General features: G+C 46.3%; 2 protein-coding genes across 2 annotated transcripts in view; one reads left to right on the top strand and one right to left on the bottom strand.

The window, feature by feature from the left end:
• LOC138676457 (long-chain fatty acid transport protein 2-like) overlaps window positions 1-22319 on the top strand; it is a 96041-nt gene that overhangs the window by 66164 nt on the left and 7558 nt on the right. The window contains exon 8 of the mRNA XM_069765777.1: window positions 21496-21593. Within this exon, the coding sequence (XP_069621878.1) occupies window positions 21496-21593 (98 nt within the window). The remainder of the gene's footprint in view (window positions 1-21495; window positions 21594-22319) is intronic.
• Window positions 1-22319, bottom strand: part of MAN2C1 (mannosidase alpha class 2C member 1) — a 122795-nt gene that overhangs the window by 18407 nt on the left and 82069 nt on the right. The gene's annotated exons all lie outside the window — the stretch shown is intronic.

Here is a 22319-nt window from a genome sequence, read left to right on the forward strand (position 1 = left end):
TTTTCTTGGGTTCATAGTGACATTAGCTTTCTTTAGGGTATCAAATATTGTCTAGAATTTACTCAAATGACTTCTCCAATCCCCGTTGAAGATGGCAATAATGTCCAGATACGCGGCTGCATACTTTTTGTGAGGGGCTAGGACCTGGTCCATGGCTCTCTGAAGGGTAGCTGGAGCCCCCTGCAACCCAGAAGGAATTCTGACGTACTGGTAACATCCATTTGGTGTCAAGAAGACTGTCTTTTGCTTGTCTTCCTTGAATAGGGGAATCTACCAGCATCATTTCATGAGAATACTTGGAGATACCCTTTTAATAAGCTCATCTACACAGGGCATTGGGTAGGCATCACAATTTGAGACCTGATTTAGTTTCTGGTAATCATTACAGAACTGCCATTCACCATCTGGCTGTGGCACTAACACTATGTGACTTTACCAGCCACTTTTGGACTCCTCAATTACTCTTAGATTCAGCCTCCATTTCACCCCCTTTGAGATTACCTCCTGGTGGCATTCTGAAATCATGTAAGGCTTTAAATTGACCTAAACATGAGGCTCAGTGATAACCACATGCTCAATGATCCAAAGTGAGACCTGGCAACTCTGAGAACATGTCCCTATTTTAATGTAACAATTGCTGTTTCTGGGAGGGCAACAAACTTTCTGTGATCTTGACATAGTTCACGCTGATTTCTTACTGGTCCAACAAGCAAGGGGTTCCGAGAAGCTCCAGATCCTTCCAAGATTTGATTAGGTTGATATGATATACTTGGAAGGGCTTTCGTTTTCTTGGCTGGTGTATCTTAAATTTGACCTCACCCATCTTTTCCATCACTTTGTATGGTCCTTGCCACTTAGCCAGGAACTTGCTCTTTACAGTGGGCAATAGCACAACTAACCGATCCCCAGGCTTAAACTCTCACACTCAAGCCGACCTATTGCACACTCTGGATTGTGCCTCTTACGCCTTGGGGAGGTGTTCTTTTACAATGGACATAACGTTGGCAATCCTCTCCTGCATTTGGGCCACATATTCTGTTATGCTTTTATAGGATGTAGTGTCTCCCACGTTTCTTCTGCTACATCAAAATGACCAAAGGGTGTTGATCATACAATAATTCAAATGGGGAAAACCCCATATAGGTTTGAGGAACTAATATGATACACAGGGTAAGAAAATTGGGTAAATAGGTAGGGTAAGAGACAGTCCCAATCGTAACGTTCCTTCTCTACTACTTTCTCTAACATGGCCTTCAATGTTTTGTTAAACCTTTCTACCAAGCCATCTGTCTGTGGATGGTACACCAAGGTTCGAATCTGCAAAGTTTACAGGACCTTATACAATTCCCTCATGACTTTAGACATGAAGGGCGTTCCTTAATCCATTACTGTCTCCTTTAGAAGGCCCGTTCAAGAGAATATATGTACCAACTCTGGAGTAATACACTTAGAAGATGTATTCCTCAAAGGTAAAGCCTCTGGGTACCTGGTATGCTAATCTAACAATACCAAGATTTATTGATGTCCTCTGGCGGACTTTGAGAGGACCCACCAGATCCATGACTATTTGTTCAAATGGGACCTCTATGATTGGGGTTGATACCAACTGACTGCGGAAGTGGGCCATCGAGGTTGTCAACTAGCATATGGGGCAAGACCAACAATAATTCAGTATTTCTATAAAACAACTCAGTAAACAGAACCTTTGTAGGATCAGCTCCTGAGTCTTCTCTACTCCCAGGTGACCACCCAGCACATGAGAATTGTCCAGATATAAAACCATGCACCTTGAGGGCCCAAGAACAAGTAGTTGCTCAAGTACCACACCCCTTAATTTGGTTACTCTATGCAACAAGTCATCATTCATAGGAAAATGCAGGAACTGATTATCATCCCCCTGACACCCAAGAAACACCATTTACCACTGTCACATTTTCCAGAGCCTCTTTTAGAGTTAGATCTCTGAGTTGGGTGGTCGCAAAGTTTTACCTGGAGACCGCCATGTCAGTGATATTGGCTTCAAGAGATGCTTCCTTATCCCTACTTCAGCCAGCAGAGAAAACAGAAACTCATCAGCCGCATCAGGTGACAAGGTTATTTTACGCTAAATCAGGTTGGCAGTTGAGCTACCAGGAATTACTTTTTTCCCAGAAGTCTAAGAACAAGAGAAATTCAGGTCCGATAATTATAATATGCATTAAGCCCTTGACCACTCCCACTTTATGGGACATAGTTCCACTGTCTGTGTGTGTATGTTGACCCTGGCCATGAGATAGTACTTGATGTCTCTATGGATACACACTATCCTCACCTCCTTCCCAGGGACTAACACATGTGGAAGTGTGGCCCCTGAATCCAGGATTCCTGACACTTGGACACTGTTCACAGGGACGTGGCATGCCTGAGGCCCCTCGCTAGGATGAGGAGCAGTACTGCAGGCAGGATAGGCGTAGTAAGAGCAGTGATGACGTATACTGCAGTCCATTGGTTTTGTGGCCATAGGACAATGGGCAGCTACAGTGCCCAGTCATGATTAAGGGAGCTTAGTCTCCAGAAACGTGTTGAGATTGGTACCTATATGGTTTGTGCTGAAGTTTGTATCCTCCGTATTTAAGTTTGTGAATAAAGAAAACTTTTTTCACGGATTCGGTGAAGCTGGACATTTTCTTCGTCTGAAAATGGTACCAATAAAAATGCCAACGCATCACACAAAAAATAGAATTAGTCCTACCGGTAATTCGGTTTCCAGGAACCTTCCCCTTCCTGCAATCACCAGTGTTTTTCTGGACTACTAGCATGAATAGTTACCACCAAAGTGCAGGAATCATCAAATAACAATATCAGATAGGGAGAGAAATTAGTGCTGTTGTGGAAGGTTCCTAGAAAATGAATTACCAGTAAGACTAATTCTATTTTGTCCAGTCACCTTCCACGACAGCAGTATTGGAGTAAGACCAACAACATAATTTCTTAGGGAGGGACGACAGCCTGCAGAACTCGTCTGCCGAATGTTAAATCCCTACTAAAGTCTAGTCTGTAGTGTCTGGTAAACGTATGGACAGAAGACCAGGTGGCGGCTCTGCATATCTGCTCAGTAGACTCGTCCCCTCTCTCTGCCCATGACGTTGATACTGAACGTGTAGAATGGGCCTACAATGATGATGGAGGAGATAAGTTCTGTGATGAAAATGCGATACATATAGCCTGCATGATCCAATTGGCAATTGTGTTCTTAGCCGCCTTCTTGCCCTTATTCCATCCTGAGGGCTGAATGAATAAATTCCAACTCTCGGTCTGTTGGAGATAGTAGAGAACCACCCTTTGGACATCAAGGGTGTGAAAGGACTCTTCCTTTATATTGGAGGTATTTGGGCAGAATGAGTTTGAAACTATATCCTGACCTCTATGGAAATCCGAGATTACCTTAGGCATGAATGCAGGATCTGGATGGAGGATAATGCTATCTGCCGTAACTGTTAGGTAAGGTTCCTGCATAGAAAGGGCCTAAAGTTCTCCCACCCATCTGGCAGAAGTAATCGCTACCAAAAAGACAGTTTTAAGAGTAATGTTTCTTAAACTGGCTGCTGACAAAGGCTCAAAAGGGTCTTGGGTTAAGCTGTTAAGTACAAGATTCAGATCCCAGGGGGGAATACGACTATGAACTGTAGCTCGGATTATAGCTGCTGAGGTCATAAAGCGTTTTACCCAACAATGACTAGCTAGGTCTAAGCCCCAGGTCGAGACCCTTTTGAAGGAAGTCTAGAATTTGATCCAATATTTGGATGGAAAAGGTCAGGAATGTTCGGAGAACACCATGAAGAGAATTTCTTCCAGACTTTGCCATAAATGGCGTTAGTCACTGGTTTCCTACTTCTCTGGAGGCTTTGAATCACTTTTGCTCTTAGGATCCTTGCTTTAGTAGCCAGGCTGCAAGGTTCAATCTGTGCAGATCTGGATGCAACAGGGGATCCTGGTGAAGGAGATCATCCTTCTGGGATAGCGGTAGTGGACCGTCTTGGGCCATATCCATTAGGGCGCTGTACCAACTCCTTTTTGGCTACATGGGAGCGATCAGAATTGTAGTAACCTGATCGGACCATATTTTCTGCAATGTCCTTGCCAGCACTGGGATTGGTGGGAAGGCATAAGCAACGCTAAACTTCCAGGGGTGAGAAAAGACACCTAATGCCCCGTCCGTGGTATTCAGGGAAAAATATGTTTTCACCTTTGCGTTCTGGCTGTTGGCAAATAAATCTACATCCGGAATTCCCGATCTTGCTGCTAAAAGAAAGACTGCCTGTTTGAGGCACCACTCCTCCAGATGGACGTCCCTCCTGCTGAGGACGTCTGCCTGAATATTGGCGGATCCTTTCAGATGGACTGCTGTGATGGACAGATTATTTTCCACCCAGGAAAAAATTCTTGCAACTGATTTAAATTTTCCAAACTTCGTGCCCCCTGGTGACGGAGGAACCCTACTGAGCTCATATTGTCCGAGTAAATGCAAACATGATGACCCTGGACAAGGACGGACACGACCTTCAGTGCCTCCTCCACCGCCTTCAGTTCCCTGAGATTCAATGAGCTGGTTCTGATGTCCGAGGACCATACACCATGGAAGTGGGTCTTCCCCACCATAGCTCCCCATCCCCTCTGACTGGCATCTGATGTATTTTCAGGGGAAGCTGGTCCCAGCTGACCCCCCTCCGGAGATTCCGGAGATCCTGCCACCATGCAAGGGATGACCTAACATGACCGGGTAGTGGAACTCTTTTGGTCAGAGAACTTTGTTGCCTGTCCCTAGAAGAGAGAACATGAGTCTGAAGAACTCACTGATGGGTCTGGGCCCAGGGTACTGCCTGGATGCATGATGTTACGGAACCCAGGGTGGACAGAATGTCAGAGGGTGGCGGCATTCTGGGCTCCGAACCCTGAGATCTTCTGTAACAGGTCGAGCTAGCAGTCTCTGGGCAGAAAGGATGCACTTATTTACGAATCCAGAAGGATTCCCAGAAATGTCTTCCTTGTAGAAGGGAGATCTGATTTCTCCAGGTTTGGGATCCAGCCCAAGAGTTCCAGGATCTCCAAAGTCTTTGTCACATTGAAGTTCAGATGGGAGATGGATGGAGCGACAATGAGGAAGTCGTCCAAGTATGGAATGATGCAAATCTCCTGATGGCGAATGAAAATTACAGTCTCTGTCATGATCTTCGTGAACACTCGAGGTACTGATGAAATGCCAAATGGGAGGACATTGAATTGGTAATGGCTGGCCCGATAGTCCTGGGAAACTGCAAATCTGAGAACTTCCGATAATTAGGATAGATGGGAACATGATAATAGGCATCCTTCAAATCTATCGTAGCCATTACCCAATTTTGACCTATAAGAGGAATTGCCGATTTGATTGATTCCATCTTGATCCTTCTGTATGTGATCAAACAATTCAGGGGTTTCAGGTTAGAAGGTTTTTAGGTAGAATTAAAACCAGAATTGAACCAGAAGGGAACTGAAGGTAACTGGCCAGTCACTGAAAACAATGTTTCTGTTTGTTTTCACTATCACCCCTATAATCCTTCACTTTCTGCTAACTCCCCTAATCCCTACACCTAGTAAGGAACTGTTCATCTCTTCCTCAATCCTCCCCATCCATCTCACCTCCTCCTCAGAACTGTTCCTCAACATACAATCCTCCATCTTCAAGCACAGACAGCCACCTCATGCCCTCTCCTGCTCCCACCTGCTAATACTTTCTCTGCTCCTTCTCACTGCTGGTGATATCTCTCTAAATCATGGTCCTCCTCACCACATCCCCACAGTCAGTTCTTCCTCCCATCCGCGCTCTATCACACATTTCCGCAACCTCTCTAACCTTATACCCATTTGCCCGGCCCCAATTCCCCAGTCCCACTAACAGGAGATCTATGGAACGCTCGTTCTGTCTGCAACAAACTTTCCTACATCCATGATCTTTTTATTACTAACAAAGTTTCCTTCCTCACCATCAGCGAACCCTGGCTCACCCCTTCTGACACAGCCTCTCCTGCTGCACTTTCGTATGGTGGCTTCCACCTTTCTCTCACACCCCGCCTCAGCAGCAAGCATGGCGGAGGAGTTTGTTTTCTCCTGTCAGATAATTGCTCCTTCACCCCAATCCCACTTCCACCCTGTTACCCTCCCTTCCTTTGAGGTGCACTCTGTGCGCATCTACTCCCCCTCCAACCGGCTGTCATTTACCGCCCCCCAGGGCCAGCCACCACCTTCTTTGACCACTTTACCACCTTGCTACTTCATTTCCTTTCTACAGACATCCCCAATATCATCATGGGCGGCTTCAACATCCCCATTGATACTTCCCTCTCAGCTGCCACTAAACTTCTATCTCTCACTTCCTCCTTTGACCTCACTCAATGGTCTTTTGCAGCCACTCACAAAGATGGTCACACACTGGACCTCATCTTCACCTGCCTCTGCTCACTATCTGTGACCTCTCTAACTCACCTCTTCCTGACCAGAATCTACTCACATTCTCTTCTCTCTCCACTCCTTGTCTACAATCCCCACCCCACAAACTTGTACACCCTCGCAGAAATCTTAAACACCTTGATCTACACTCACTCTCTGAATCCCTCCTCACTCTCACAGATATAAGTTCCCTACACAATGCGTATGACGCTGCCGCTGTCGCTCTATATAACACCACCATAGCTGTAGCTTTGGAATCTCTTGCCTCTCTCACACATACTAAAGCTCACAAAATCAACAGACAGCCCTGGCACAGCAGCCTGACCAAAGAATTGAGGCGAGCTTCCAGGGCTGCTGAGCGCATATGGAAAAGATCCCACTCCAACGAGCACTTCATTGCATTCAAACAGTCCCTCACTACTTTCAAGACCACACTCACCACAGCTAAACAAACCTACTTCTCATCTCTCATTTCCTCCGTCTCACAACCCTAAGGGTATGTGTACACGATGCGGAAAACACTGCGGGTCCGCATTTCCGCAGCTGCAGGTCCGCAGCAGTTTCCCATGAGTTTACATTACAATGTAAACATATGGGAAACAAAAAACGCTGTGCACATGCTGCGGAAAAAAAACGTGCAGAAATGCAGCAGTTTACATTCCGCAGCATGTCATTTCTTCCTATGGATTCCGCAGCGGTTTTACAGCTGCTCCTATAGAAAACCGGAGTTGTAAAACCGCAGTGAAATCTGCAGAAAAACTGCGGTAAATCTTCGGTATATCTGCAGCAAAACCGCAGCGTTTTTACCCTGCAGATTTATAAATCCTCTGCGGAAATATCCGCAGTGGACCATTATACGTGTGCACATAGCCTAAACAGTTATTCAACACCTTCAATTCTCTCCTCCATCCCCCAGCACCCCCTCCCTCCCCACTCATCTCAGCTGAAGACACTACTCTATCCTCCTCCTCCTGGACCTGTCCTCTGCCTTTGACACAGTGGACCATTGCCTGCTGCTGCGGACCCTCTCATCCCTTGGCATCACAGACTTGGCCCTATCCTGGATCTTGTCATACCTAACTGACCAGACATTCAGCGTCTCCCACTCACACACCACCTCCTCACCTCACCCCCTATTTGTCGGAGTCCCGCAAGGGTCAGTTCTAGGGCCCCTGCTCTTCTCCATCTACACCTTTGGCCTGGGACAGCTCAAATAGAATCTCATGGTTTTCAGTATCATCTCTATGCTGATGACACACAGATTTACATCTCTGGATCAGATATCACCACCCTACTAACCAGAATCCCTCAATGTCTATCTGCTATTTTATCCTTCTTCTCCGCTAGATTTCTAAAACTTAACATGGACAAAACAGAATTCATTGTCTTTCCCCCATCTCATGCGACCCCCACAACTAACCTATCCATTACAGTAAACGGCTTCCCACTCTCCCCAGTCCCATAAGCTCGCTGTCTTGGGGTAATCCTTGACACTGATCTCTCCTTTCAAACCACATATCCAAGCCCTTTCCACTTCCTGCCATCTTCAACAAAAAAAGAAATGTCACGGATCTGTACATTCTTAAACCAAGAATCTGCAAAAACCCTAGTCCATGCCCTCATCATCTCCCGCCTCGACTACTGTAACCACCTGCTCTGTGGCCTCCCCTCGAACACTCTCGCACCCCTCCAATTTATTCTAAACTCTGCTGCCCGACTAATCCACCTGTCCCCCCGCTATTCCCGGTCTCTCCCTTCTGTCAATCCCTTCACTGGCTCCCCATTACCCAGAGACTCCAGTAGAAAAGCCTAACCATGACATACAAAGCCATCCACTACCTGTCTCCTCCATACATCTGTGACATAGTCTCCCAGTATTTTCCTGCATGCAACCTCCGATCCTCACAAGGTCTCCTTCTCTACTCCCCACTTATCTCCTCTTCCCATAATCCCATACAAGATTTCTCTCGCGCATCACCCCTACTCTGGAACTCTACCACAACACATCAGACTCTCGCCTACCATCGAAACCTTCAAAAAGAACCTGAAGACCCACCTCTTCCGACAAGCCTACAACCTGCAGTAACCACCGATCGACCAAACCGCTGCGCGACCAGCTCTACCCTCACCTACTGTATCCTCACCCATCCCTTGTAGATTGTGAGCCACCTTGTTCCAGCTTATTGTACTTGTTTTTATTATGTATACCCCTCCCCACATGTAAAGCGCCATGGAATAAATGGCGCTATAATAACAAATAATAATAATCCTGTGCTTCCCTAAAGGCATTTTGACTAGGAAGAGGCAAGAATAATGGCCCCTGCCCATCTCCTTCTAGGTACTGGAGAAATCACCCCTGACTGGAGTAAATCCTGAAGACCCAATAGTAATGAGTCCCAGGAATGCAGATTCTGTATGGAGGTAATCCTTAGACATTAGACATTGAGGGAGAACTCTCAAACTCTAGTTTTAAGCCATCCCGAATGGTACGGAGCACCCACTGGTTTGTAGAGATGGACTGCCAGGTAGAGGAAGTTTGAGAGTTGTCCACCGACGGGCCGAGAGTAGTCACTGTTTTTCAGGAGTTTGTTGGTAGTGGGGGACAAAGATATTCTTGCCCTTACCCCCTTTAGGATAGCTCCAATAACCTGTTTTGCCTTTCCCCTTGTATTCTTTCTGAAAAGACTGATCCCTGGAGGAGAAAAAAAAACATTTCCTAGGGTTTTTCTGTTCTGGGAGCGCTTTCTTTTTGTCCGTAGCCTTCTCTAAGATGTCATCGAGAGTCATCCCAAAAACATAGTGACCATGAAATGGAATGGCACAAAGTTTAGCTTTAGAAGTAATGTCGCCACTCCAGGATTTCAGCCACAGAGCCCTCCTAGCAGAGTTGGAGAAGACTGCAGATTTAGCTGCTACACGAACAGATTCTGCCTAAGCGTCGTCGAGGAAACCTGTCGCTTTTTGAAAGGGAATGGTGTCCAGAATCTCCTCCCTAGAAGTTCCCTGAGTAAGGTGATCCTCGAGAGTACGGAGCCAGCGGAACAGTGACCTAGGAATGCAGGTGGAAGCCACGTTTGTTTTTAGGTTAGTGGAGGTATCCCAGGATCTCCTCAGTAAACTTTCAATCTTACTATCCATGGGATCTCTAAGGGTACCGTCACACTAAGCGACGCTGCAGCGATACCGACAACGATGTCAATCGCTGCAGTGTCGCTGTTTGGTCGCTGGAGAGCTGTCACACAGACAGCTCTCCAGCGACCAACGATCCCGAGGTCCCCGGTAACCAGGGTAAACATCGGGTTACTAAGCGCAGGGCCGCACTTAGTAACCCGATGTTTACCATGGTTACCAGTGTAAACGTTAAAAAAACAAACACTACATACTTACCTTCAGCTGTCTGTCCTCAGGCGCTCTGCTTTCCTCTGCACTCTCAGCGCCGGTCAGCCGGAAAGCAGAGCGGTGACGTCACCACTGTGCTTTCCGGCTGGCCGGCGCTGACACAGGATGCAGGAGGAGTGCAGAGAAGCACAGCGCCGGGGACAGACAGCTGAATTACCTTCAGCTGTCTGTCCCTGGCGCTGTGCTTTGTAGTGTTTGTTTTTTTAACGTTTACGCTGGTAACCAGGGTAAACATCGGGTTACTAAGCACGGCCCTGCGCTTAGTAACCCGATGTTTACCCCGGTTACCAGTGAAGACATCGCTGGATCGGCGTCACACACGCCGATCCAGCAATGTCAGCGGGAAGTCCAGCGACGAAATAAAGTTCTGGACTTTCCTCAGCGACCAACGATCTCCCAGCAGGGGCCTGATCGTTGGTCGCTGTCACACATAACGATTTCCTTAACGATATCGTTGCTATGTCACAAAAAGCAACGATATCGTTAACAATATCGTTATGTGTGACGGTACCTTAAGTTGGGATGAATCCTCAAAAGGGAGCTATCTTTTTCGCCACCCTTGATACCTGTACATCAACTTTGGGGGTGTCCCAAAGAGAACATCTCCCCATCTATGGGAAACAGATTTTTTAATTCTGAAGGAACGCCAAGTCCTTTTTCCGGAAGGTCCCATTCATGAAGGATAAAGCTCTGGATATTCTTGTGAATGGGAAAACCCTTAAGTTTTCTAGGTTTCAGGCCCCAAACATTTCATCCTGCCCTGATTGTTTTACCTCCTCCTCCTCAACCCCCATGGTGGTCCTGACCATACCGATTAATTCCTGTAGGGAAAAATAGTATTTCTTATTATTAGAACTGGGGGTGGAAGAGGAACCCTCAGGGTATGTTCACACGTTCAGGATTTCCATGCTTTTTTTTTCCTGACTGTTTTTTAAAAAACTGCAGCTCTTGGCAGAAAACGCAGGTCCTTTTTTTGGTCCTTTTTTGGTCCGTTTTTGATGCGTTTTTTGATGCTTTTTTTGATGCAGTTTTCTAGCCAGAGTCTGTGTGTTTTCTAGGAATTTTTTTAGGGTTAAAATGGCTGAAAATACCCTAACCCTACCCCTACCCCTAACCCTACCCCTACCCCTAACCCTACCCCTACCCCTATTCTAACCTTAGTGAAAAAAAAAAAAAAAAAAATTCTTTATTTTTTTTATTGTCTCTACCTATGGGGGTGACAAAGGGGGGGGGGTGTCATTTACTATTTTTTTATTTTGATCACTGAGATAGGTTATATCTCAGTGATCAAAATGCACTTTGGAACGAATCTGCCGGCCGGCAGATTCGGCGGGCGCACTGCGCATGCGCCCGCCATTTTGCAAGATGGCGGCGCCCAGGGAGAAGACGGCCGGACGGACACCGGGACGCCGGGTGAGTATAAGGGGGGGAGATTAGGGCACGGGGGGGGCATCAGAGCACTGGGGGGGGGGCATCGGAGCACTGGGGGGGGCATCGGAGCACGGGGGGGGCGGGATCGGAACACGGGGGGGGCAGCCACACTCCGCCCACGCACTTCCGCCCGCTCCCCGCACTTCCTGCTGCAGCGGTTCTGCACATCAAACCGCAGTAAAACCCGCAGATATATTTTTGATCTGCGGGTTTTACTGCGGTTTGGACCTCACAATGGAGGTCTATGGGTGCAGAACCGCTGCGGCTCCGGAAAAAGAATTGACATGCTCCTTCTTTTTTCCGGGAGCTATTCAGCGCGTCTTTTTTTTTACAATTTCCGGACCATGTGCACAGTGTGTCCTGTTTTCCATAGGGTACAGTGTACTGTACCCTGCATGGAAAACAGCTGCGGAACCGCAGCGGCAAAACCGCCGCGGTTCCGCGGTAAAAAACGCACTGTGTGAACATGGCCTCATTCTCCCAGAGTCCGAAGTACAGACCTCATCCTGAGTCTGAATCAGACTCCACAGGAGCCATCCTTCTGTTTTTAGCAGGGGGGAGCTGTGGTAACAGGATCTGGGAAAGGGCGGATACAGAAGACTGGACCTCCTGTTTAATGAAGGTCTTGATACTGTTCAACAGAGAAGGTTGTTTTGTACGCAACACCTCTTCAGTGCAGGGCTGGCAAATCTTCTTATATGAGGATTGAAGCCTGGTAGCACATACACCACATTTGCGACTGGGTGCTTTATCCTTCTTAGGGGCAGAAACTCTGTCTCCCTAAAACAGAGAGAAGGGGGACTAAGTCTTCTATTATGCCATGCCTAGAAGTGAAGGACCTTCATTCACTTCTTACTGTAGGAGGGAGGACGCTGGGCTCTGCAGAGGCAGAAAGGTTTTTTGTCGCCGTCCATGTTCTATCCGTCCATAGTCACACAGAAACAGACAGTGGGCCTTACCTGGTGGCATCTCCCAAACAGGATTAAATAATCGAAGTCTCGGTGTCAGCAAATCTTGTGCTCCTCCTCTCCCAGGTCAGCAGGTGGGGGGGAGGAACCCGAACACCCATGTGGCAGCAGATCCTGCAATACAGCGGCTACCGGGCGCGCGTGCGTTCCATGCTGGAACGCAGAGGAAGTGAACCGGAAGTTCGGGATGACGTCACTTCCGATGCACGTGTACTGCAGAATCTGCCGGCAAAGAGAAGAGGAAGCCAGGGAGCTGCGAGAGGACCCCGGCTGCACGTCACCGCCCCGCTTTACCCTTGGAGGTGCAGGAGGTGCGGGAAAGGGGGTCCCGACTCACATGAAGGCCATGGAGACGGGAGCAGCTATAGCAGGAGAGCAGAGCCCCTGACCCAGGCTGCCCGGCGGCAAGAAAGGATGGATGCTCCCGATCCCCGGCAGAACCATCAGAGAACCACTTCACGCCCCATAGGGGGGCAGGGAAAACACTGATGATTGCAGGAAGGGGAGGGTATTTAAACTCTTTGTTTCCTGTCCCCCATTAGGACATGGAGACATCCTCCGATGCTGCTGTCGTAGAAGGTGACTGGAGAAAACACGTCACATGACTATTGGTTGAAATATGGAAAATTATAGCTCTCAAAATACTTGTTTTTTCAATAAAAAGCGTTTTTTAGTGTGTGACGGCATCCAAACAGAAAAAATATATATAAATCTGGTATTGATGTAATTGCACTGACCCGAAGAATAAAGTCATATAATCACTTATACTGCACGAGGAATGGCGTAAAAAGTAAATAAAACCAATTCTTCACCTGTTGTTGATTTGCTCATTCTGCCTCCCAAGGATCGCAGTATGACTCGGCTCACATATATCCTACACTCAATGCTGAGCGCTTACACCAGGGTTTAGTGTAATTCTCTGAAATATGTGATTCAGTCGGAACCCCCAGTGGAAGATCCCCTATATTGAAGCAGATGGAGGCACTGTGGACACCATCGGGCCTATGATCCGGCGGTGTCCATCTATTTAAGCATGCATAAAAGCACAGTATGCCACAGTTTTGTGCACTTATGACAGAAGGACACTGCTGAAAAGAAGCCACATGGAATCCAGAGTAACTGAATGGATCCCTGTGGGGGGGTTTCATCTGAATCACGTTACTTGGAGATTTAGATGGAAACCCCAAAGAAAGTGCTCAGTGTAGATAAAATGTGATCAACATGTTACATAAACTGTTCCCAACAAGAGCTTCAAATTAATACACAAACAAAGCAAGTTCCCACTCAGGCCCATCATTTGTTAAAGAAAATATAAGGTATAAGGCGCTTCCACATTACTGGTAGTACAAAGGCTCTGGCAAGCAGAAATGGCTCCTCGCCCCCCCCAAAGAAATTCAGCAAATTCTGCACAGCAAATCCAAATGCACCCCCTCCCTTCTGAACCCATGTGTCTAAACCACATTTAGCGTCCACGTTTGGCATTTCTGTAGCGATGAGAGCCCGCCTAATTTACGGGTGTGTGCCTCCAGAAACAAAAGCTAGACATAACGCACTGGGCACTACAACATACTGGGCACTATTATTATTATTTATTTATATAGCACCATTAACTCCATGAGAAAGGGGTTACATACAGAGTTATAGATATCGTTTAGAGTAAACAAGTTTACAATGACAGACTGGTACAGAGGGGAGAGGACCCTGTCCTTGCGGACTTACATTCTATGGGATAGTGGGGAAGAGGCAGAAGGTAGGGGTGAGGCGGCGGCTCTGGCGATGGTGAGGCGGCAGAATGGTTATTGCAGGCTGTAGGCTTTCTTGAAGAGATGGGTTTTCAGGTTCCGTCTGAAGGAGCCGAAGGTGGTGGATAGTCGGACGTGTCGAGGCATGGAATTCCAGAGGATGGGGGATATTCGGGAGAAATCTTGGAGGCGGTTGTGTGAGGAACAAATAAGTGTGGAGGAGAGTAGGAGGTCTTGGGAGGAGCGGAGATTACATGAGGGAGGAGATTGGGAGATTAGTTCAGAGATCTAGGGAGGGGAAAGGTTGTGAATGGGTTTGTAGTTTGAACTGGATTCGTTGGGGAATTGGGAGCCAGTGGAGGGATTTGCAGAGGGGAGAAGCAGGGGAGTAGCGAGGAGAGAGGTGGATTAGCCGGGCAGCAGAGTTGAGGACAGACTGGAGTGGTGCAAGAGAGTTAGCAGGGAGGCCACAGAGGAGGGTGTTGCAGTAGTCGAGGCGGGAGATGATGTGGGCATGCACAAGAGTTTTGGTAGATTGTGGGCTGAGGAAGGAACGGATTCTGGCAATATTTTTAAGTTGGAGGCGACAGGAGGTGGCAAGAGTTTGGACGTGTGGTTTGAAGGACAGGGCAGAGTCGAGAGTTATCCCGAGGCAGCGGATTTCAGGTGCGGGAGAGAGCATGATGAGAGGATACGTGAGATGGGGGAAAGATGATGAGTTCGGTTTTGTCTACATTGAGTTTTAGGAAGCGAGAGGTGAAGAAGGAGGATATGGCTGACAGACACTTCGGGATTCTGGACAGCAGAGAGGTGACATCTGGGCCAGAGAGGTAGATCTGAGTGTCGTCCGCATACAGGTGGTACTGGAAGCCATGGGACTTTATGAGTTGTCCTAGGCCAAGGGTATAGATGGAGAAAAGTAGGGGCCCTGGGACAGAGCCTTGAGGGACTCCAACAGAGAGAGGGCGGGATGAGGAGGTGGTGTGGGAGTGGGAAACGCTAAATGTGCGGTCGGAAAGGTATGAGGCAATCCAGGACAGGGCAAGGTCTTTGATGCCAAGGGAAGAAAGAATCTGTAGCAGTAGGCAGTGATTGACTGTTTCGAAAGCAGAGGACAGGTCAAGGAGGAGGATGGAGAACTGTCTGTTAGCTTTGGCTGTGAGTAAGTCATTAGTGATTTTTGTCAGGGCAGTTTCGGTGGAGTGGTGGGGGCAGAAGCCAGATTGGAGGTTGTCAAGGAGAGAGTTAGATGAGAGGTGGGAGGAAATTTGAGTATGGACATGCTGCTCAAGGAGTTTTGGAGCAAATGGGAGCAGTGATATGGGGCGGTAGCTGGGCATAGCAGTTGGGTCAAAGTTAGTTTTTTTGAGGATGGGTGTGATGGTGGCATGTTTGAAGGCAGAGGGGAAGGTACCAGAAGATAACGATAGGTTGAAGAGATGGGTTAGGGCTGGAATGAGCATGTTAGTGAGGTTGGGGAGCAGGTGGGAGGGGATGGGGTCAAGTGCACAGGTGGTGAGGTGCGATTTGGAAAAGAGGCGAGTAAGCTCTAATTCAGTGATGTTGGAGAGGGAGGTTATTAGGGAAGGACAGGGGTCTAGTATATGGAGTGGTTGGGGTCGCGGAACAGTTAGGGTTTGCCTTGTTTGGTCGATCTTGTTTTTGAAGTAGCTGGCAAAGTCCTCGGAAGAGATGAGGGGAGTTGGAGGTGGCAGTGGTGGGTGGAGGAGCGAGGTAAATGTGCTGAATAGTTGCTTTGGGTTGTATGATAGTGAAGATACAAGTTAGTGAAATAGATCTGTTTAGCGGAGGTCAGGGCTAATTTGAAGTCAAATGTACCTTGTTTGAAAGCAGTGAAGTCGTCTGGCAGGCATGTTTTCTTCCAATGCCGCTCCGCAACCTTGGATGCTTGTCAGGTTTTTTTTAGATTGTTATGCCAAGGTTGCCTAGTGGTTCGTCGCACTGTGCCATGCATGAGAGGGGCGATTGAGTCTATGGCTGATGTGAGGGTGGAGTTATAGAAAGCGGTGGCGCTGTCCGTGTCGCGGAGTGAAGATATGTCACTACAATATCAGTTTGCAATATTTAGTCATTTAGCCAGCAACATCCACTACGGCTTGTTTCTAGAAAACACTCATGGAGTCAAAATCGCCAATACACCTGTAGATAAATTAAAAAGGTGTATCATTTCCAAAATTGGGTCACTTGAGGGGAGATTCTGCTGTTCTAGCACCTAGGGAGTCTGTATATTGAGTTTGCCAACTATTCTAGGAAAATCTGCACTCCAGGATGCAAAATGATCCTTCAACTCTATCCAACCCCCACCATCCCTTATCCTTATTCTTTCGAGGTCCAATCTGTCCATATCTACTCTCCCTCAAATCTCCAAATGGCTGTCATATGCAGACCACTGGGCTCAGCCACTGCCTTTATCGACCAGTTCTCCACCTGGGCTTCTTCACTTTCTCTACGCTGACATCCCCACTATCATCATAGGTGACTTTAATATCCCTACCGACACCCGCCAGCCAGCAACCTCCAAACTCCTATCACTTCATCCTTTGGACTTACTCAGTGGTCTTCCACAGCCACCTACACAGATGGACATACATTAGACCTCTTCACCTGCCTCTGCTCCCTATCTAATCTCACAACCTCTCCCGTCCCCCTATCTGACCACCACCTACTCACATTCTCATCCCTGTCCTCCTCACCTGCCCCCCATGTCCAGCCACTAGCACATCCTTGCAGAAACTTCGCACACCTAGACATTCACAGACTGAGACTTTCTTCTACCTCTGTCCTCTATAACTTCAATCCATGACACGGACAGCGCCACCGCTTTCTATAACACCACCCTGACATCAGTCTCCCCTCTCACGCAAGGCAAAGTGCGACGAATCAATAGACAACCCTGGCACAACAATCTCACCAAAAAACTTCGACAATCATCCAGGGTTGCAGAGCGGCGTTGGAAAAAAACCACGCCTGCCAGACCACTTCACTGCTTTCAAGCTACACTTGCCTTCAAATTAGGCCTCAGCTCTGCTAAACAGACCTATTTCACAAACCGTGTATCTTCATTATCATACAACCCAAAAAAACTGTTCGGCACAATCAACTCTCTCCTCCGCCCACCACTGCCCTCGAAATCCGCTAATATCTGCCGAGGACTTTGCCACCTACTTCAATAAGATTGACCAAACAAGGCAAACCTTTACTGTTCCACGACCCCAACCACTCCACATACCAGACCTCTGCCCTTCCCTAATAACCTCCCTCTCCAACATCACTCATCTCCTTTCAAAATCACATCTCACCACCTGTGCACTTGACCCCATCCCTTCCCACCTACTCCCCAACTTCACAAACACGCTTATTCTAGCCCTAACCCATCTCTTCAACCTATCGCTATCTTCTGGTACCTTCCCCTCTGCCTTCAAACATGCCACCATCACACCCATCCTCAAAAAAACAAACCCTGACCCAACTGCTATGCCCAGGTATCGCCCCATATCAATGCTCCCATTTGCTTCCAAACTCCTTGAGCAGCATATCCATGCTCAACTTTCCTCCCACCTCTCATCTCTCTCCTTAACCACCTCCAATCTGGCTTTTGCCCCCACCAAAATTACTAATGACTTACAGCCAAAGCTAACAGACAGTTTTCCATTCTCCTCCTTCTCGACCTGTCTTCTGTCTTTGACACAGTCAACCACTGCCTACTGCTACAGATTTCTTCTTCCCTTGGAATAAAAGACCTTGCCCTGTCCTGGATCACCTCTTACCTTTCCCACCGCACATTTAGCGTTTCCCACTCCCACACTACCTCCTCATCCCGCCCTCTCTCTGTTGGGGTCCCTCAAGGCTCGATCCTGGGGCCCTTACTTTTTTCCATCTATACCCTTGGCCTAGGACAACTCAAAATCCCATGGCTTTCAGTACAACCTGTATGCGGACGACACTCAGATCTACCTCTCTTGCCTATACGTCACCTCTCTGCTGTCCAGAATCCCGGAGTGTTTATCAGCCATATCCTCCTTCACCTCTCGCTTTCTAAAACTCAATGTAGACAAAAATTGAACTCATCATCTTTCCTCCATCTCACATATCTTCCCTGCCCGATCTATTATGGTAAACAACATCACGCTCTCTCCCGCACCTGAAATCCGCTGCCTCGGAGTAACTCTCGACTCTACCCTGTCCTTCAAACCACACGTCCAAACTCTTGCCACCTCCTGTCGCCTCCAAATCAAAAATATTTCCAGAATCTGTCCCTTCCTCAGCCCTCAATCTACTAAAACTTGTGCATGCCCACATCATCTCCCGCCTCGATTACTGCAACACCCTCCTCTGTGGCCTCCCCAACGCTCTTGCACTACTCCAGTCTGTCCTCAACTCTGCTGCCCAACTAATCCACATCTCTCCTCGCTACTCCTCTCTGCAAATCCCTCCACTGGCTCCCAATTCTCCAATGAATCCAGTTCAAACTACTAACACTGACCTGCAAAGCCATCCACAATCTGTATCCTCCATATATCTTATAAGTAATCTCCCAATATCTCTCCTCACTTAATCTTCGATCCTCCCAAGACCTCCTACTCTCCTCCACACTTATTCATTCCTCGCACAACTGCCTCCAAGATTTCTCCCTAATATCCCTCATCCTCTGGAATTCCACGTCTCAACATGTCCGATTATCCACCACCCTTTGATCCTTCAGACAGAACCTGAAAACCCATCTCTTCAGAAAAGCCTACAGCCTACAGCCTGCAATAACCAGTCTGCCGCTTCACCACCACCAGAGCTAACAAAAGCACAAGAAACAAGAGCCATCAAAATATCTGCACACCACCACCAGAGCTGCTGCTCCCCTGACCTTCTGTCTCTTCCCCATTATCCCGTAGAATGAAAGTCTGCAAGGACAGGGTCCTCTCCCCTCTGTACCAGTCTGTCACTGTAAATTTGTTTACGGTAAATGATCTATAACTTTGTATGTAACCCCTTCTCATGTACAGCACCATGGAATTAATGGCGTTATATAAATAATAATAGTCGCATCGAGTCTCGCCGTATGGCTAAGCAGTACTGTACAGCCACATATTGGGTATTTTTACATTCAGTAGAAATTGTGGGACAAATTTTGGTACCATTTTTACCAATTTTCCCATGCAAAAATGTAAAATGAGGCTAAAACTAAATTTTGGTGTTAAAAATGCAATTATTTTTTCTTCGCTGCCCAATGGTATGAAATTCTGTGAGGCACAAGTGCTGTCAATATGATTACTGCACCATTGAGATGTGTAGTTTATAAAATGGAGTTACTTATTGGGGGTTCTGATGTTTTGGCACCTCATTGGTTCTAGCAGTGGGTCATAGCACCTGCAACCCATAACTGTAAAATCTGTACTACAATATGACGCTACATCCCTTATGAGCTTTGCACTGTGCCTGAAAAGTATTTCCTGATTACATGTAGAGTATTGGCACACGTAGGAGAAATTTTCACAAATAAAAGATAATTTTTTTCCTATTAGCCCTTAAAAAATTAAAAACTTGAGGATAAAAACATTTTAGTGGTAAAAATGTAATTATTCTTTCTTCTCCACCTAATGGTATAAAATTCTGTGAGCTACATTTGGTGTCAATATGATCACTGCACCTTAGGGCTCCTTTTCACTTACGTGAAATACGGCCAAGTCTCGCAGGTTAAAACCCGGCTCTGCCGCCGGCACTCCAGAGCGGAGCGTGCAGCTCCATGTATTGCTGTGCGGCAACACGCTCTGCTCTGGAGTGCCGGTGGCAGAGCCGGGTTTTAACCTGCGAGACTCGGACGTATTTCACGCAAGTGAAAAGGAGCCCTTAGATGAATTAATTAGGGCTGTAGTTTGTAAAATGAAGTCACTTATGGGGAGTTTCTGCTGTTCTGACACCTAAGGCTCTGGCAATGTGACATAGCACCCTTAAACTATCCAGGCAAAATCTGAACTCCAATACTGCGCTTCTTCACTGCACTGTGCCTCAAAACTAGTTTTCAACCACATATGGGGTATCTATGTACTCAGGAGAAACTGCACAACAAATTTTGGGGCCAATTTTCTCCTTGTGAAAATGAAAAAAAATTGGGGCTAAAAGATTTTTGTAGGAAAAATATATATTTTTTAATTTTCACAGATCAATGTTGTAAAATGTTCTGGAACACCTGTAGGTTCAAGGTGCTCACTACACATGTAGATAAATTCCTTAAGGGATCTAGTTTACAAAATGTGGTCAATTGTGAGGGGGTTTCCACTGATGAAAGACTTTAATGGCTCTCCAAACGCAACATGACACCTGCAGACCATTTCATAAAAGTCTGTGTTACAAAAAAGCCCGGACGTAGATTTCCCACCAACATGGGGTACCGGCGTACTGGGGAGAAATTGCACAACATATTTTAGGGTCCACTTTCTCCTGTTACTCTTGTGAAAATAAATGTGGGTCTAAAAACATTTTTGTGGGAAAAATATTATTTTTTATTTTAACAGCTCTACGTTATAAAATTCTGTGAAGCACCTGAGGGTTGAAAGTACCCACTGCACATCTAGATACATTCCTTGCTGGGGTCTAGTTTTCAAAATAGGGTCATTTATAGGGGGTTTCCACTGTTTAGGCACATGGTGGGCTCTCCAAACACGACATTGAGTCCGCTTTCGATTCCAGACACTTTTGCGTTCAAAAAGTCAAACGGTGCACCTTCCTTCTTGAGCCCTCCAGTGTGCCCAAACAGTGGTTTTCCCCCACAAATGAGGTATTGGCATACTCAGGAGAAATTGCACAACATATTTTGGGGTCCATTTTCTCATGTGAAAAAAACCCCCCAAAAAACTTCTTGAATGTGGTTTTGAGTACATTAAGGGGTGTAGTTTTAAGAATGGTGTCACTTTTGGTTATTTTCTGTCATACAAGACCCGCAAAGTCGCTGCAAAGGTGATGTGGTCCCTAAAAAAATGGTTTTGTAAATTTTGCTGGAAAAATGTGAAATCGCTGGTTAACTTTTAATCCTTTTAACTTCCTAACAAAAAAAAAAAAGTTTCAAAAATGATGCTGATGTAAAGGAGACATGTGGGAAATGTTATTTATTAACTATTTCGTGTTAAATTACTTTTTTTTTATGTGCAAAATGTTCAAAATTGTCGCCAAATTTTGATTTTTCACAAATAAATGCAAATCATATTGAACAAATTTTATCACTAACCTGATGTACAATATGTCATGAAAAGACATTCACATAACCAGTGGTATCCGATGAAGCGTTCCAGAGTTATTACCATATAAATTGACACGTCAGAATTGTAAAATTTGGCCTGGTTATGAAGGTGAAAACAGGGGGCTAAAGGAGATAAGATTCCATCTGTATGAACTTCCATGTGGGTGAAACATTGCTCATCTCTTCCAGGCAAAAACCTCATTGATGTAATTCTTTTTGGTTATATATTATTCTCTTACAGATGGAAAGGTGAAAATGTTGCAACTACAGAGGTAGCAGATATTGTTGGGATGACTGACTTTGTTGAAGAAGCCAATGTGTATGGCGTTCCAGTCCCTTGTAAGTAAAGAATCTGTATTTGATCTCATATATAGTACAATGGCTCACTCCCGCTTGTGATTAAATCGGACAAATGCAATCAGATTAAAAATTGCATTGCATTCGGACCAATGTTATTCTATGCGATTTTTTTTTCCCCGAATCAGATCATGATCGGACTGGGAAAAAAAATTGCAGCATGCTGCTATTGTATGCGAAAATCGGATCACATTCTCCATTAGAAGTCAATGGGTGCGACAAAAACAAAACAAAACGCACAGCACTCAGACCATGCGAGTGCCATTCGATTATTACACACCCAAGTCCTTGAAAACTTGAAATTTCAGCAGCCGCGTACAGTACAATCATAGAATGACTTGACAAAATAGAATATATACACATAGAATAGAGATATAAATATGTTAGTGACATATATAATTAGTATCGTGTGTGTGTACCTTACATGTATTTAATTAATAAATATTTTAAAAAATGGCATGGGATCGACATCTTATTAACCAGCAGAGTGAGGGAGGACAGATGGTGCAGATGTTTATAACCTGGGAAAGGGGTAATGATCCATGGAGCTTCCCAAGCTATTAATATCCGCTCACAGCTGTATACTTAGTCATTCCTGGTTATTAAAATGGTGGAACCTCCCCCACCCCCAAAAAAAATAAAAAATATAAAAAATGAAGCTTCTTCCTAAACTATTAATAGTCTAGGAAGGAACCATTGATATTGGCC

This window comes from Ranitomeya imitator, chromosome 4 (genome assembly GCF_032444005.1).
Source record: "Ranitomeya imitator isolate aRanImi1 chromosome 4, aRanImi1.pri, whole genome shotgun sequence".
NCBI lineage: Eukaryota > Metazoa > Chordata > Amphibia > Anura > Dendrobatidae > Ranitomeya > Ranitomeya imitator.